General features: G+C 47.7%; 1 protein-coding gene across 7 annotated transcripts in view; it reads right to left on the minus strand.

The window, feature by feature from the left end:
* The window catches only part of MYL9 (myosin light chain 9), an 86785-nt gene that overhangs the window by 7295 nt on the left and 65690 nt on the right, over nucleotides 1–13800 (minus strand). For all 7 annotated transcript variants that reach the window (XM_063960338.1, XM_063960339.1, XM_063960333.1 and 4 more), the window contains exons 2-3: nucleotides 13073–13276; nucleotides 11432–11593 (exon numbers count right to left, since the gene is read on the minus strand). In XM_063960338.1, the coding sequence (XP_063816408.1) occupies nucleotides 11432–11593; nucleotides 13073–13256 (346 nt within the window). In that variant the 5' untranslated portion in view covers nucleotides 13257–13276. The remainder of the gene's footprint in view (nucleotides 1–11431; nucleotides 11594–13072; nucleotides 13277–13800) is intronic.

Genomic DNA, 13800 nt, shown 5'->3' on the forward strand with positions numbered 1-13800 from the left:
GGAACAGGGAAAACCACCTTCTTTGAGAGTCTGGACACAGACGCGTCAACAATCTGAGGGTTTTCCAATTTTTTCCAATCCTCCTCAGGGAAAGGAAATGCCACCTGGACCCTTTTAGGGACCTGGATTTTTTTCACAGGGTTTTTCCATGCTTTTTCAAATATAGCATTCAACTCCTTTGACGCAGGGAAGGTTAGCGTCCTCAACCTGATCAGGTGTGGTATCATTAACATTTAACACATCCCTGATAGCCTCTATCAACAACTGCACCCCCTTTGCAAGAGATGCGGACCCCCGCAACACATCCCCATCACAATCTGTAGTGTCAGAATCGGTGTCCGTGTCGTCTTGTGTGACATGCACAAGCGCACGTTTGTGGGGGTATATAGCGGGGCGTCCTGAGGTACCAGAATCGGGCCATACTGCCATAGAACTCTGTAATACCTGGGTTGCAGATTCATTACTTGCAACCCTGTCAGAAATCTGAGAAATCCAAGATTTGATAGAGGAAAACCACTCAGGTTCCCTTGCTGGTGTCTGTGCTAAACCAGTGCTATCCTGATTACATGGAATGGGATCATACTGGGAGGATAAATCCTCTGCAGCATATGACACAGTGTCCGTGGACATTGCTAAAGGAGACCATCAAACACTCCACACACACACACACACACACACACACACACACACACACACACACACACACACACGTGGGGGCAGACAGTTTCCCCCCCAAGAATGGCAAGAGAGATACAGAGATCGGAGCCAACCCACAGTACAGCGCTTTCAGTAAAGGGAGACCCCTTATCAGCGCAGACTGTGTCCCTTAATAGGGGACACAGTCGTTTTACAGCCTCCCCTCCCTTCTCAACTTCCTGGTACCGTGTACTGACAGTTGGAGCTGCTGTGGAGGGACCTGTTCTTCCATCCAGCGCTGTGCAGGCAGGAAAATGGCGCTGGAACGCTGCTGTGTCCGCTCTGAGAAGCTCCGCCCCCTTAATGGCGCGGTCTTTCCACTCTTCAAGAATTATACTGGCCTGAGGAGAAACGTGCTGGCTGAGATCCGCAGACCCTGACAGACTTGCTGACCAGTGTGGGGCTAAGCGCTGGCCCAGGGTGCCCCTCACAGCGCTGCACCATGTGCCTCTGGACCTTCACAGGAGCACAGTTAGTACTGCGCTCCCTTCCCGTTGCCGCCATCTTCACACCGGCCCCCCACTTGCTAGGGGGGGTCGGTGTCTCACCACTCTTCAGCTTCTGTAAGGGGTTGGCGGCATGCTGCTGGGGCAAGCGGTCCCCTGTGGCGGAGAACGATCCGAACCCTCTGGAGCTCAGTGTCTAGTCAGCGGAGTCAGTGGCTCAGACCCCACAGGGCGGACACTGCTCCCCCCCTTAGTCCCTCGCTGCAGGCAGGCTGTTCCCAGCAGCCGCCCTGTAAAAAAACAAACTCTAAACTAACTTTTACTAGAAAAGCTCAGTAGAGCTCCCCTAGCGGTGACCGGCTCCTCCGGGCACATTTTCTAAACTGAGTCTGGTAGGAGGGGCATAGAGGGAGGAGCCAGCCCACATTCTCCAACTCTTAAAGTGCCAATGGCTCCTGGTGGACCAGTCTATACCCTATGGTACTAATGTGGACCCCAGCATCCTCTCGGACGTAAGAGAAATAGGAAATTGTTGAACTATTAAATTATAGGTCTGCAAACTCGATCCTCATTACGCCACACAGTGCATGTTTTGCAGGTAACCCAGCAGGTGCACAGGTGTATTCATTACTCACTGACATTTTAAAAGGTCTGCAGGTGGAGCTAATTATTTCACTTGTGATTCTGTGAAGAGACCTGCAAAACATGCACTGTGTGGGGTCCTGAGGACCGAGTTTGCAGACCGATGTATTAAATAATCACAAACCTGATATTTATTGCAACTAACTTGAGATCATGTATGTTATAAAATCACTGGAACCAAATTAATGTTTGCAGTGCCATTTTTACCAGTGGGCGAGATGTGCAACTGCATGGGGCGCCCGCTGCGGCCCTTTTCCCCTGGCCCAACTGCTGTCACTGCTCCCCCTCCTCCCTATCAATATTATGCCGCTCTAGGGGCGGAGTTTCGCTAAATCAAGCATTTGCATAGTGACATCATGATGCAATGCGTCATTTCACAAAACTCCGCCCCCAGAGCAGAGTTCTATGACGGTAGCATCTATGGGGGAGGGGGAGCGAGCAAGCCGGCAGGGGAGCTGGCTGGCTGGGACTAGCTGAGTGGTGCTGGGTCTGGCTGTACACACCTCTGACAACGAGCATTACCCCAGGCAACTAGCATTACACACTCCTGGCAACTAGCATTAACCTTGGCAACGATTATTACCCCGACGAGCATGACACCCGTCCCAGAGCAAGAAGCCCCTGGCAACAAGCATGGATCCCAGAGCATGAAACCCATGGCAACGAGTAAGACACCCAGCGAACCCCTTGCAACGAGCATGACACTCAGCGCATGAAACCCTTGGCAACGAGCAGGTAATTTAAAAGTACTTTACTGTAGGGAATAATGTATAACGGGCATTATGGTGTGTGGCATAATATGGTGCAGGGGGGATAATATGGTGCAGGGGGCACTACAGTGTGGGGCTTAATATGGTGGAATTAATTATTTTCCCTGTGGTGGCTGAGGTCTGTTGGTGCAGGGTCAAAAACTGGGGTGTAAGGTCACACGCAGCCGCTGCTGTGAAAAACTTGGCTGCGCATGCAGGTGTACAGGCGCCATGCTTTTCCCAGGGGGGCTACCGATAATCCCTCGCCCTGTGCTGAGCGGCCCCCTGCATGAGATTTGAATAAAGGCCATAGACAAAACAGTCTTGCCATCAGCCTGTTCAGAATGATGGGAGGTCCAAATATTCTAGTTAGGGGGGTAGAGAGCCATGCCGGGCCCCAGTAATGGAGGGGGGGACGAACGACTAATAATTGCGGGGCACAACTCTAATCCTAGCGTGCTTGTCTCTCCTCAGCCGTTGCCATCTTCCCATATTGATATTTCGGACGATGGCGCATGTGTACTAGAGAAAACATACTCTGGCACAGTGGGTGAGTCTTTGCTTTCAATGTGGGGGGAGCCATCTTTCCGACGATATCACTGGGAAGATGGCGCCGGACTAAGGTATAGGTACAATTTTGGGGGCAGCGGACCCGTGCCCCTCCAGCAACCCGGGCCCAGGTAATTAAAATCCTCCTATAGCATACATGGTTCATGTGATTTAAAAAAAAAGTGTAATGTTTATACACATAATTACTACTATTTCTATACTGCCCATAAATGATCAGAGTAGTTATTAAATATGTTATTTAATTATTTAGAAAGACTTCTGAGAACAGGAGAGAAGGATCGAGTGGTCAGACAGCTCAGTGTCAAGGTGCATACACACAGTGAGATACTGACTATCTCCGATTCTGACTTTGCGATTTCCCCTGAACCACCGATAGGGACTACCTTTACTTGAGATTTTGACTATACTATGTACTAGATTGTACACAATATAGTGAAGATTCACTTGCCTGCACAGTCTTTTCTTGCAATACGGACCCCACGGGAGCGCGCATCGGTATGGCAAGCTGTGTACACATGGGTGGTCATTCCGAGTTGTTCGCTCGGTAAATTTCTTCGCATCGCAGCGATTTTCCGCTTAGTGCGCATGCGCAATGTTCGCACTGCGACAAGTAAATTTGCTATGAAGTTAGGAATTTTACTCACGGCTTTTTCATCGTTCAGGCGATCGTAATGTGATTGACAGGAAGTGGGTGTTTCTGGGCGGAAACTGGCCGTTTTATGGGTGTGTGTGAAAAAACGCTACCGTTTCTGGGAAAAACGCGGGAGTGGCTGGAGAAACGGAGGAGTGTCTGGGCGAACGCTGGGTGCGTTTGTGACGTCAAACCAGGAACGACAAGCACTGAACTGATCGCAGATGCCGAGTAAGTCTGGAGCTACTCTGAAACTGCTAAGACTTGTGTAATCGCAATATTGCCAATCTTTCGTTCGCAATTTTACTATGCTAAGATTCACTCCCAGTAGGCGGCGGCTTAGCGTGTGCAAAGCTGCTAAAAACAGCTCGGAATAACCACCATGGTGCGATTTGCACTAACTTTCCTTACGATTTTAACTATATAAGGTTACATCGCACCGTATAGATTCATCTTCACTGAGAGAAGCCATTCTAGTGCAGCACAATGTCACATATTCTGTGCTCAGCTTGTAATTACATTATTTTACAGTTTAATGCACTTTGTGCCTAACGTACAGTGAAGAGTAAATCCAGCTTCTCAATGCACTTATGATCTTTGTCAAAAATAAGAATTTACTTACCGATAATTCTATTTCTCGGAGTCCGTAGTGGATGCTGGGGTTCCTGAAAGGACCATGGGGAATAGCGGCTCCGCAGGAGACAGGGCACAAAAGTAAAGCTTTCCGATCAGGTGGTGTGCACTGGCTCCTCCCCCTATGACCCTCCTCCAAGCCAGTTAGGTACTGTGCCCGGACGAGCGTACACAATAAGGGAGGAATTTTGAATCCCGGGTAAGACTCATACCAGCCACACCAATCACACCGTACAACTTGTGATCTAAACCCAGTTAACAGTATGATAACAGCGGAGCCTCTGAAAAGATGGCTCACAACAATAATAACCCGATTTTTGTAACTATGTACAAGTATTGCAGATAATCCGCACTTGGGATGGGCGCCCAGCATCCACTACGGACTCCGAGAAATAGAATTATCGGTAAGTAAATTCTTATTTTCTCTATCGTCCTAGTGGATGCTGGGGTTCCTGAAAGGACCATGGGGATTATACCAAAGCTCCCAAACGGGCGGGAGAGTGCGGATGACTCTGCAGCACCGAATGAGAGAACTCCAGGTCCTCCTTAGCCAGGGTATCAAATTTGTAGAATTTAGCAAACGTGTTTGCCCCTGACCAAGTAGCTGCTCGGCAAAGTTGTAAAGCCGAGACCCCTCGGGCAGCCGCCCAAGATGAGCCCACCTTCCTTGTGGAATGGGCATTTACATATTTTGGCTGTGGCAGGCCTGCCACAGAATGTGCAAGCTGAATTGTATTACACATCCAACTAGCAATAGTCTGCTTAGAAGCAAGAGCACCCAGTTTGTTGGGTGCATACAGGATAACAGCAAGTCAGTTTTCCTGACTCCAGCCGTCCTGGAACATATTTTCAGGGCCCTGACAACATCTAGCAACTTGGAGTCCTCCAAGTCCCTAGTAGGTGCAAGGCACCACAATAAGCTGGTTCAGGTAAAACACTGACACCACCTTAGGGAGAGAACTGGGGACGAGTCCGCAGCTCTGCCCTGTCCGAATGGACAAACAGATATGGGCTTTTTTGAGAAAAAACCACCAATTTGACACTCGCCTGGTCCAGGCCAGGGCCAAGAGCATGGTCACTTTTCCTGTGAGATGCTTCAAATCCACAGATTTGACTGGTTTTAAACCAATGTGATTTGAGGAATCCCAGAACTACGTTGAGATCCCACAGTGCCACTGGAGGCACAAAAGGGGGTTGTATATGCAATACTCCCTTGACAACTTCTGGACTTCAGGAACTGAAGCCAATTCTTTCTGGAAGAAAATCGACAGGGCCGAAATTTGAACCTTAATGGACCCCAATTTGAGGCCCATAGACACTCCTGTTTGCAGGAAATGCAGGAAACGACCGAGTTGAAATTTCTTTGTGGGGCCTTCCTGGCCTCACACCACGCAACATATTTTCGCCACATGTGGTGATAATGTTGTGCGGTCACCTCCTTTCTGGCTTTGACCAGGGTAGGAATGACCTCTTCCGGAATGCCTTTTTCCCTTAGGATCCGGCTTTCCACCGCCATGCCGACAAACGCAGCTGCGGTAAGTCTTGGAACAGACATGGTACTTGCTGAAGCAAGTCCCTTCTTAGCGGCAGAGGCCATAAGACCTCTGTAAGCATCTCTTGAAGTTCCGGGTACCAAGTCCTTCTTGGCCAATCCGGAGCCATGAGTATAGTTCTTACTCCTCTACGTCTTATAATTCTCAGCACCTTAGGTATGAGAAGCAGAGGAGGGAACACATACACCGACTGGTACACCCACGGTGTTACCAGAACGTCCACAGCTATTGCCTGAGGGTCTCTTGACCTGGCGCAATACCTGTCCCGTTTTTTGTTCAGACGGGACGCCATCATGTCCACCTTTGGTATTTCCCAACGGTTTACAATCATGTGGAAAAAACTTCCCGATGAAGTTTCCACTCTCCCGGGTGGAGGTCGTGCCTGCTGAGGAAGTCTGCTTCCCAGTTTCCATTCCCGGGATGACACACTGCTGACAGTGCTATCACATGATTTTCCGCCCAGCGAAAAGTCCTTGCAGTTTTTGCCATTGCCCTCCTGCTTCTTGTGTCGCCCTGTCTGTTTACGTGGGCGACTGCCGTGATGTTTTTCCCACTGGATAAATACCGGCTGACCCTGAAGCAGAGGTCTTGCTAAGCTTAGAGCATTATAAATTTACCCTTAGCTCCAGTATATTTATGTGGAGAAAAGTCTCCAGACTTGATCACACTCCCTGGAAATTTTTTCCCTGTGTGACTGCTCCCCAGCCTCTCGGGCTGGGCTCCGTGGTCACCAGCATCCAATCCTGAATGCCGAATCTGCGGCCCTCTAGAAGATGAGCACTCTATAACCACCACAGGAGAGACACCCTTGTCCTTGGATATAGGGTTATCCGCTGATGCATCTGAAGATGCGATCCGGGCCATTTGTCCAGCAGATCCCACTGAAAAGTTCTTGCGTGAAATCTGCCGAATGGAATTGCTTCGTAGGAAGCCACCATTTTTACCAGGACCCTTGTGCAATGATGCACTGTTTTTAGGAGGTTCCTGACTAACTCGGATAACTCCCTGGCTTTCTCTTCCGGGAGAAACACCTTTTTCTGGACTGTGTCCAGAATCATCCCTAGGCACAGCAGACGTGTCGTCGGATCAGCTGCGATTTTGGAATATTTAGAATCCACCCGTGCTGTTGTAGCAGTATCCGAGATAGTGCTACTCCGACCTCCAACTGTTCCCTGGACTATGCCCTTATCAGGAAATCGTCCAAGTAAGGGATACTTAAGACGCCTTTTCTTCGAAGAAGAATCATCATTTCGGCCATTACCTTGGTAAAGACCCGGGGTGCCGTGGACAATCCAAACGGCAGCGTCTGAAACTGATAGTGACAGTTCTGCACCACGAACCTGAGGTACCCTTAGTGAGAAGGGCAAATTTGGGACATAGAGGTAAGCATCCCTGATGTCCCGGGACACTATATAGTCCTCTTCTTCCTGGTTCGTTATCACTGCTCTGAGTGACTCCATCTTGATTTGAACCTTTGTAAGTGTTCAAAAAATTTTTTAGAATAAGTCTCACCTAGCCTTCTGGCTTCAGTACCACAATATAGTGTGGAATAATACCCCTTTTCTTGTAGTAGGAGGGGTAATTTAGTTATCACCTGCTGGGAATACAGCTTGTGAATTTTTTTCCATACTGCCTCCTTGTCGGAGGGAGACCTTGGTAAAGCAGACTTCAGGAGCCTGCGAAGGGGAAACGTCTCGACCTTCCAATCTGTACCCCTGGGATACTACTTGTAGGATCCAGGGGTCCTGTACGGTCTCAGCGCCATGCTGAGAACTTGTCAGAAGCGGTGGAACGCTTCTGTTCCTGGGAATGGGCTGCCTGCTGCAGTCTTCTTCCCTTTCCTCTATCCCTGGGCAGATATGATCTTATAGGGACGAGAGGACTGAGGCTGAAAAGACGGTGTCTTTTTCTGCAGAGATGTGACTTAGGGTAAAAAACGGTGGATTTTCCAGCAGTTGCCGTGGCCACCAGGTCCGATGGACCGACCCCAAATAACTCCTCTTCCTTTATACGGCAATACACCTTTGTGCCGTTTGGAATCTGCATCACCTGACCACTGTCGTGTCCATAACATCTTTTGGCAGTTATGGACATCGCATTTACTCATGATGCCAGAGTGCAAATATCCCTCTGTGCATCTCGCATATATAGAAATGCATCCTTTAAATGCTCTATAGTCAATAAAATACTGTCCCTGTCAAGAGTATCAATATTTTTAGTCAGGGAATCCGACCAAGCCACCCCAGCTCTGCACATCCAGGCTGAGGCGATCGCTGGTCGCAGTATAACACCAGTATGTGTGTATATACTTTTTATGATATTTTTCCAGCCTCCTGTCAGCTGGTCCTTGAGGACGGCCCTATCTATAGACGGTACCGCCACTTGTTTTGATAAGCGTGTGAGCGCCTTATCCACCTTAAGGGGTGTTTCCCAACGCGCCCTAACTTCTGGCGGGAAAGGGTATACCGCCCATAATTTTCTATCGGGGGGAACCCACGCATCATCACACACTTTATTTAATTTATCTGATTCAGGAAAAACTATGGTAGTTTTTTCACATCCCACATAATACCCTCTTTTGTGGTACTTGTAGTATCAGAAATATGTAACACCTCCTTCATTGCCTTTAACGTGTGGCCCTAATAAGGAATACGTTTGTTTATTCACCGTCGACACTGGATTCAGTGTCCCTGTCTGTGTCTGTGTCGACCGACTAAAGTAAACGGGCGTTTTAAAACCCCTGACGGTGTTTTTGAGACGTCTGGACCGGTACTAATTGTTTGTCGGCCGTCTCATGTCGTCAACCGACCTTGCAGCGTGTTGACATTATCACGTAATTTCCTAAATAAGCCATCCATTCCGGTGTCGACTCCCTAGAGAGTGACATCACCATTACAGGCAATTGCTCCGCCTCCTCACCAACATCGTCCTCCTACATGTCGACACACACGTACCGACACACAGCACACACACAGGGAATGCTCTGATAGAGGACAGGACCCACTAGCCCTTTGGAGAGACAGAGGGAGAGTTTGCCAGCACACACCAAAAACGCTATAATTATATAGGGACAACCTTATATAAGTGTTTTCCCTTATAGCATCTTAATATATAAGCATATCGCCAAATTAGTGCCCCCCCTCTCTGTTTTAACCCTGTTTCTGTAGTGCAGTGCAGGGGAGAGCCTGGGAGCCTTCCCTCCAGCCTTTCTGTGAGGGAAAATGGCGGTGTGCTGAGGAGATAGGCCCCGCCCCTTTTTCGGCGGCCTCGTCTCCCGCTCTTAACGGATTCTGGCAGGGGTTAAATATCTCCATATAGCCTCCGGAGGCTATATGTGAGGTATTTTTAGCCAAAATAGGTATTCATTTGCCTCCCAGGGCGCCCCCCTCCCAGCGCCCTGCACCCTCAGTGACTGCCGTGTGAAGTGTGCTGAGAGGAAAATGGCGCACAGCTGCAGTGCTGTGCGCTACCTTTAGAAGACTGAGGAGTCTTCTGCCGCCGATTCTGGACCTCTTCTTACTTCAGCATCTGCAAGGGGGCCGGCGGCAAGGCTCCGGTGACCATCCAGGCTGTACCTGTGATCGTCCCTCTGGAGCTGATGTCCAGTAGCCAAGAAGCCAATCCATCCTGCACGCAGGTGAGTTCACTTCTTCTCCCCTCTGTCCCTCGTTGCAGTGATCCTGTTGCCAGCAGGACTCACTGTAAAGTAAAAAAACCTAAGCTAAACTTTCTCTAAGCAGCTCTTTAGGAGAGCCACCTAGAATTGCACCCTTCTCGGCCGGGCACAAAAATCTAACTGGCTTGGAGGAGGGTCATAGGGGGAGGAGCCAGTGCACACCACCTGATCGGAAAGCTTTACTTTTGTGCCCTGTCTCCTGCGGAGCCGCTATTCCCCATGGTCCTTTCAGGAACCCCAGCATCCACTAGGACGATAGAGAAATATTGTTAGGCAGCAGAAGATGCAAATTCAAAAACCTACTTTCCTAGTCGCCAGGAATGTCCGCGAGACTCCCAAATCTACTGTGGTTCCTTAAGGTGCGTACACACTAGGCGATATGCTCCATGAGCGATATCGCCTAGTGTTTTCCCTACACTCCCAGGCGGCCGACATAGGGGGCGATTCAGAGATGGACGCAGCGGACGCTTCCATCTTGTCTGCGCACACACACCGACCGCAGTGTACGTGCGCAGTCCTTCTGCTTGTAGCCACCAGGGGTGTGGCTGCAAGGTGATTGATAGAGGCGGGCATTCAGGGGGAGGCGTTTTGCATGTGTGGTGGCCAAAACGGGATCGTGTCTCAAGCGTTTAAGGGGCAGCTGTGTGCCAGTGCAGCCAGGTTGCACAGGCAGGGGTCGACCTTAAATCGATGCATCTGCAATTAAATTGCGGATGCATTGTGAGGCTGCGCCACACATGCTGGGCGGCCCCCAGCATGTGAGGAGATGGATGCAGATCTTGGTGCAGATGCAACGATCTGTGTCCATCTCTGAATAACCCCTATAGTGCGTACACACTGAGTGACATAGTTAACGATATCATTTAGTGTTGTCACGCTGCGGCCGGACCGTGCTTGCAGTTTTGGACGATAAGTCCAATAACGATGCACAGGATCTCGCATCGTTCATCGTCTGTAGCATACACACTGGACGATATTACAAACAATAGCGCTCAGAAGAGGGAAAATGAGCGATGTTGTCTGTCTTATCGCCCAGTGTGTACACACCTTAAGACGCCTGGAAATGTAGGCTACTTTTCTGGAGGACATCCCGCTGTCACCTGGTGCCGCCCTGTCCCCCGAGTGAAGTTAGCATTCTGGGTGGCTTGATAATACAATTTGCGCTGAATCAAGTCATCATGACCCCTCCACCTGATTTACTATGACTGTTTTGCTGCACTGTATAGTGGGGACGGGGCCACAATGATACCTGTGCAAATGCTGCTGGTACCAGAGCCAGAGTTACACACAATATATGAGCCCAAGCGTTCATGTTGGCATTATACACAGGTGCAGCAGTATATACTGCTGAAAATTTTGTGAGTTTTGATCAGAGATGTGCGGAAAAGATAGGGATGTGAGGCCCTGCCTCACCTGTCAGACTGTTTACTCCAGAATTTTGATTATAAAAATAATTAGAATAATATAAAAGATATTTAGAATATATTCTTTGCATTTTTCATGTACTTTATATAGTCAAAACTCTGGTATATACATTAGTATGACAGGAAAGGCTCTGCCTTGCCTTTCCTTACCCTTCCTTCCCCCCCACCTCCTCCGATGGCGGCTCTAGTCACTAGAAGCAGGTTAGGAAAGGACGGAGGGGGGTGGGGAGGGTCGAGTCATTGTTGACAACCCCCTTCAATATAAGCCTTGGATAAACAAAATGTACAAATAATTATTTGCTAATGTTACATCATTAGTATAGTACAATGGGCAGAAATAAACAATTTTGTGTTACTATTATGATAGCATTAAGGTAAGAAGAATATCGCATGCTTTATTCCTGGTTGTACCTGTGCCTTCTTCATCAAAACAGGCAAATGCGTTCCTGATTACGTCTTCAGGGTCAGTGCCGTTTAGTTTTTCTCCAAACATAGTCAGGAACATGGTAAAATTAATAGGACCAGGGGCTTCGCTCATCATCCCTTCCAAGTAGTCATCAGAGGGGTTCTTGCCTACAAATGCACATAATACAATAAGGAAAGATTAGCTTTTTTTCAGGAGCTTTTCAGTTTCTTATCTTAGAGAGGCCAAATTGCATGTAGGTCATCGCCTACATGCAATTAGGTGATGACCTATGTATCCATGATGTTCAAAATAGAACCACAATGTTATGCATCTGTGATGTTCAAAGGTTACATGTAGTAAATAGACTTTTCTTCTTACGTGCATGAATTCCACATTATTGTAATAGAATCTGGTTTGTCGCAAACATGGAATACATCACTAGTCTTCGCCAAAACACAGTTAAAAAGTTCCACTCCACCTGGCTCCCATGGTACAGATACCACGACCACCCCCTCCCAGGACAAAATTAATTATGGACTCCGCTCCACAACCACTGCCCCTCCCCCTATATTCCCCCCCCCCCCCCTTTTTTTCTTCTCTCTTTTTTTTTTTTCTCCCCCGGACCCACGACCCCTTAGAGAAACCGTTCCATTCCTTTATTTTCTTCCTTCCTACATAGCACTGGATCCTTTGTTTCCCAGTTCTTCATCTCCTATACATCTTTCCTATCCATCATACCATACTCTTTTACCACTCTCTTAGAGAAATTTTTTGTATTTGTAACCATACCGGCCGTACAGCCTCCTGTTTACTGTTTATACATTAGCAGTTGAATTATATGTTTCTATCATAAAATAAAATTTATATGATGAATTCCACATTATTGTGACCGGGTTACGTTTATATTACCGGCGGTCACAATACCGACGCCGGGATTCCGGCATCTGAAAATCCTGATGGTTGGCATGCCGACCAACAGGGACTATTCCCACTCGTGGGTGTCCACGACACCCATATAGTGGTAATATAACCTGTGACGAGCACAGCAAGCCACCAAGCTCGCTGCGTGGCGAGCACAGTGAGCTCTCAAGGGTCTCCGCTCCACTCGCCCCCCCTCCTTGCTGGCCATCCGACAGCTGGGATCTTGCCGTCGGTATTGTGACCGCCGGTCACACATACCCAACACTTGTGACCATGTAGCATATCAATAGAGTTGGAGTTTCTGTGAGGTTGGACTCTAAGGAACTAATTGTGTAATTTTAAACCCTACTGAGGCTGGAAACCTACTGACTTTATGAAAAACACCAGTGACACCATGTGTTTATAACATGTGTTGAGAATCAGTGCTTGTATTTGTGGTTGTGGGTTGGCAATGGTGTCAAAACAAGACTAAATTGCTGAGGCAGCACCCAGAAGACAAACGACAGAGCTGCTGCTTCTTAGACAGACACAAGTTATTATGGTATCATTGAATCCATACCTGTAACTGTTTATAAGCCTATATAGTTCTAAAACAGAGCGTTATAATAAGAATATATCAGAGAAATGGGAGTGGACCACTGTGTACTGGGCAGAGGCGGAACCATGTTGTTAAAAATACTAAAGTGCTACACCAGGGGGTATGAAAGCTTACACGGTCTACATACCCATAGAGGCAAGCATGTCGTGCAGATCCTCCTTATCAATAAAGCCATCCCTGTTCTGATCAATCATGTTGAAAGCCTCCTTAAACTCCTGGATCTGGGACTGGTCAAACATAGCGAAGACATTGGAAGTTGCCCTCTGGGGACGCTTCTTGGTGGTCTTAGCCTTGGTCTTCTTGCTGGACATGATGGCGGGAGGATGGGAGCCTGTGTATGCATCAAACATCAGTGTTACAGAAGACAGTGTCTTTTACAGTTAAGAATATTAACCCATTAGTGTAGTCAACCTTCCCTTTTGTACTGATAATCTATACAACAAAGCCCTCCTGCTGTGGTAGCATTGCATATTTATCAAATTCACATTATATTCAGATATTCCTTGACACCATAGTAAGAAGTACAGTATAACTTGCAGATGCCACCATTACTTAGTCAAAGTGGTTTAGTCAATGACTTAGAGGAAAGAATTACATGTGTTTTGCTTTTACTAGTAAAAACACAAGTAATGTGGTAAGACGGAAACCCTTGTTCTGGAGTTATAAATGCTGTTAATAGCATTTGAGATTTTTTTTTAAAGCAAAAAAAAAAAAAAAAAAGGATTATAAACCCTTTTTCAATGGAATGCTGATTATAATAAATTCAGTACACAATCATAAGGAAGAGTGAGTCCTATTGGCTCGTGAACAACTTTCTTATATGCATAGAATAATACAGTGATCAATAAAGATAAA

Source organism: Pseudophryne corroboree, chromosome 3, assembly GCF_028390025.1.
Source record: "Pseudophryne corroboree isolate aPseCor3 chromosome 3, aPseCor3.hap2, whole genome shotgun sequence".
Taxonomy (NCBI): domain Eukaryota; kingdom Metazoa; phylum Chordata; class Amphibia; order Anura; family Myobatrachidae; genus Pseudophryne; species Pseudophryne corroboree.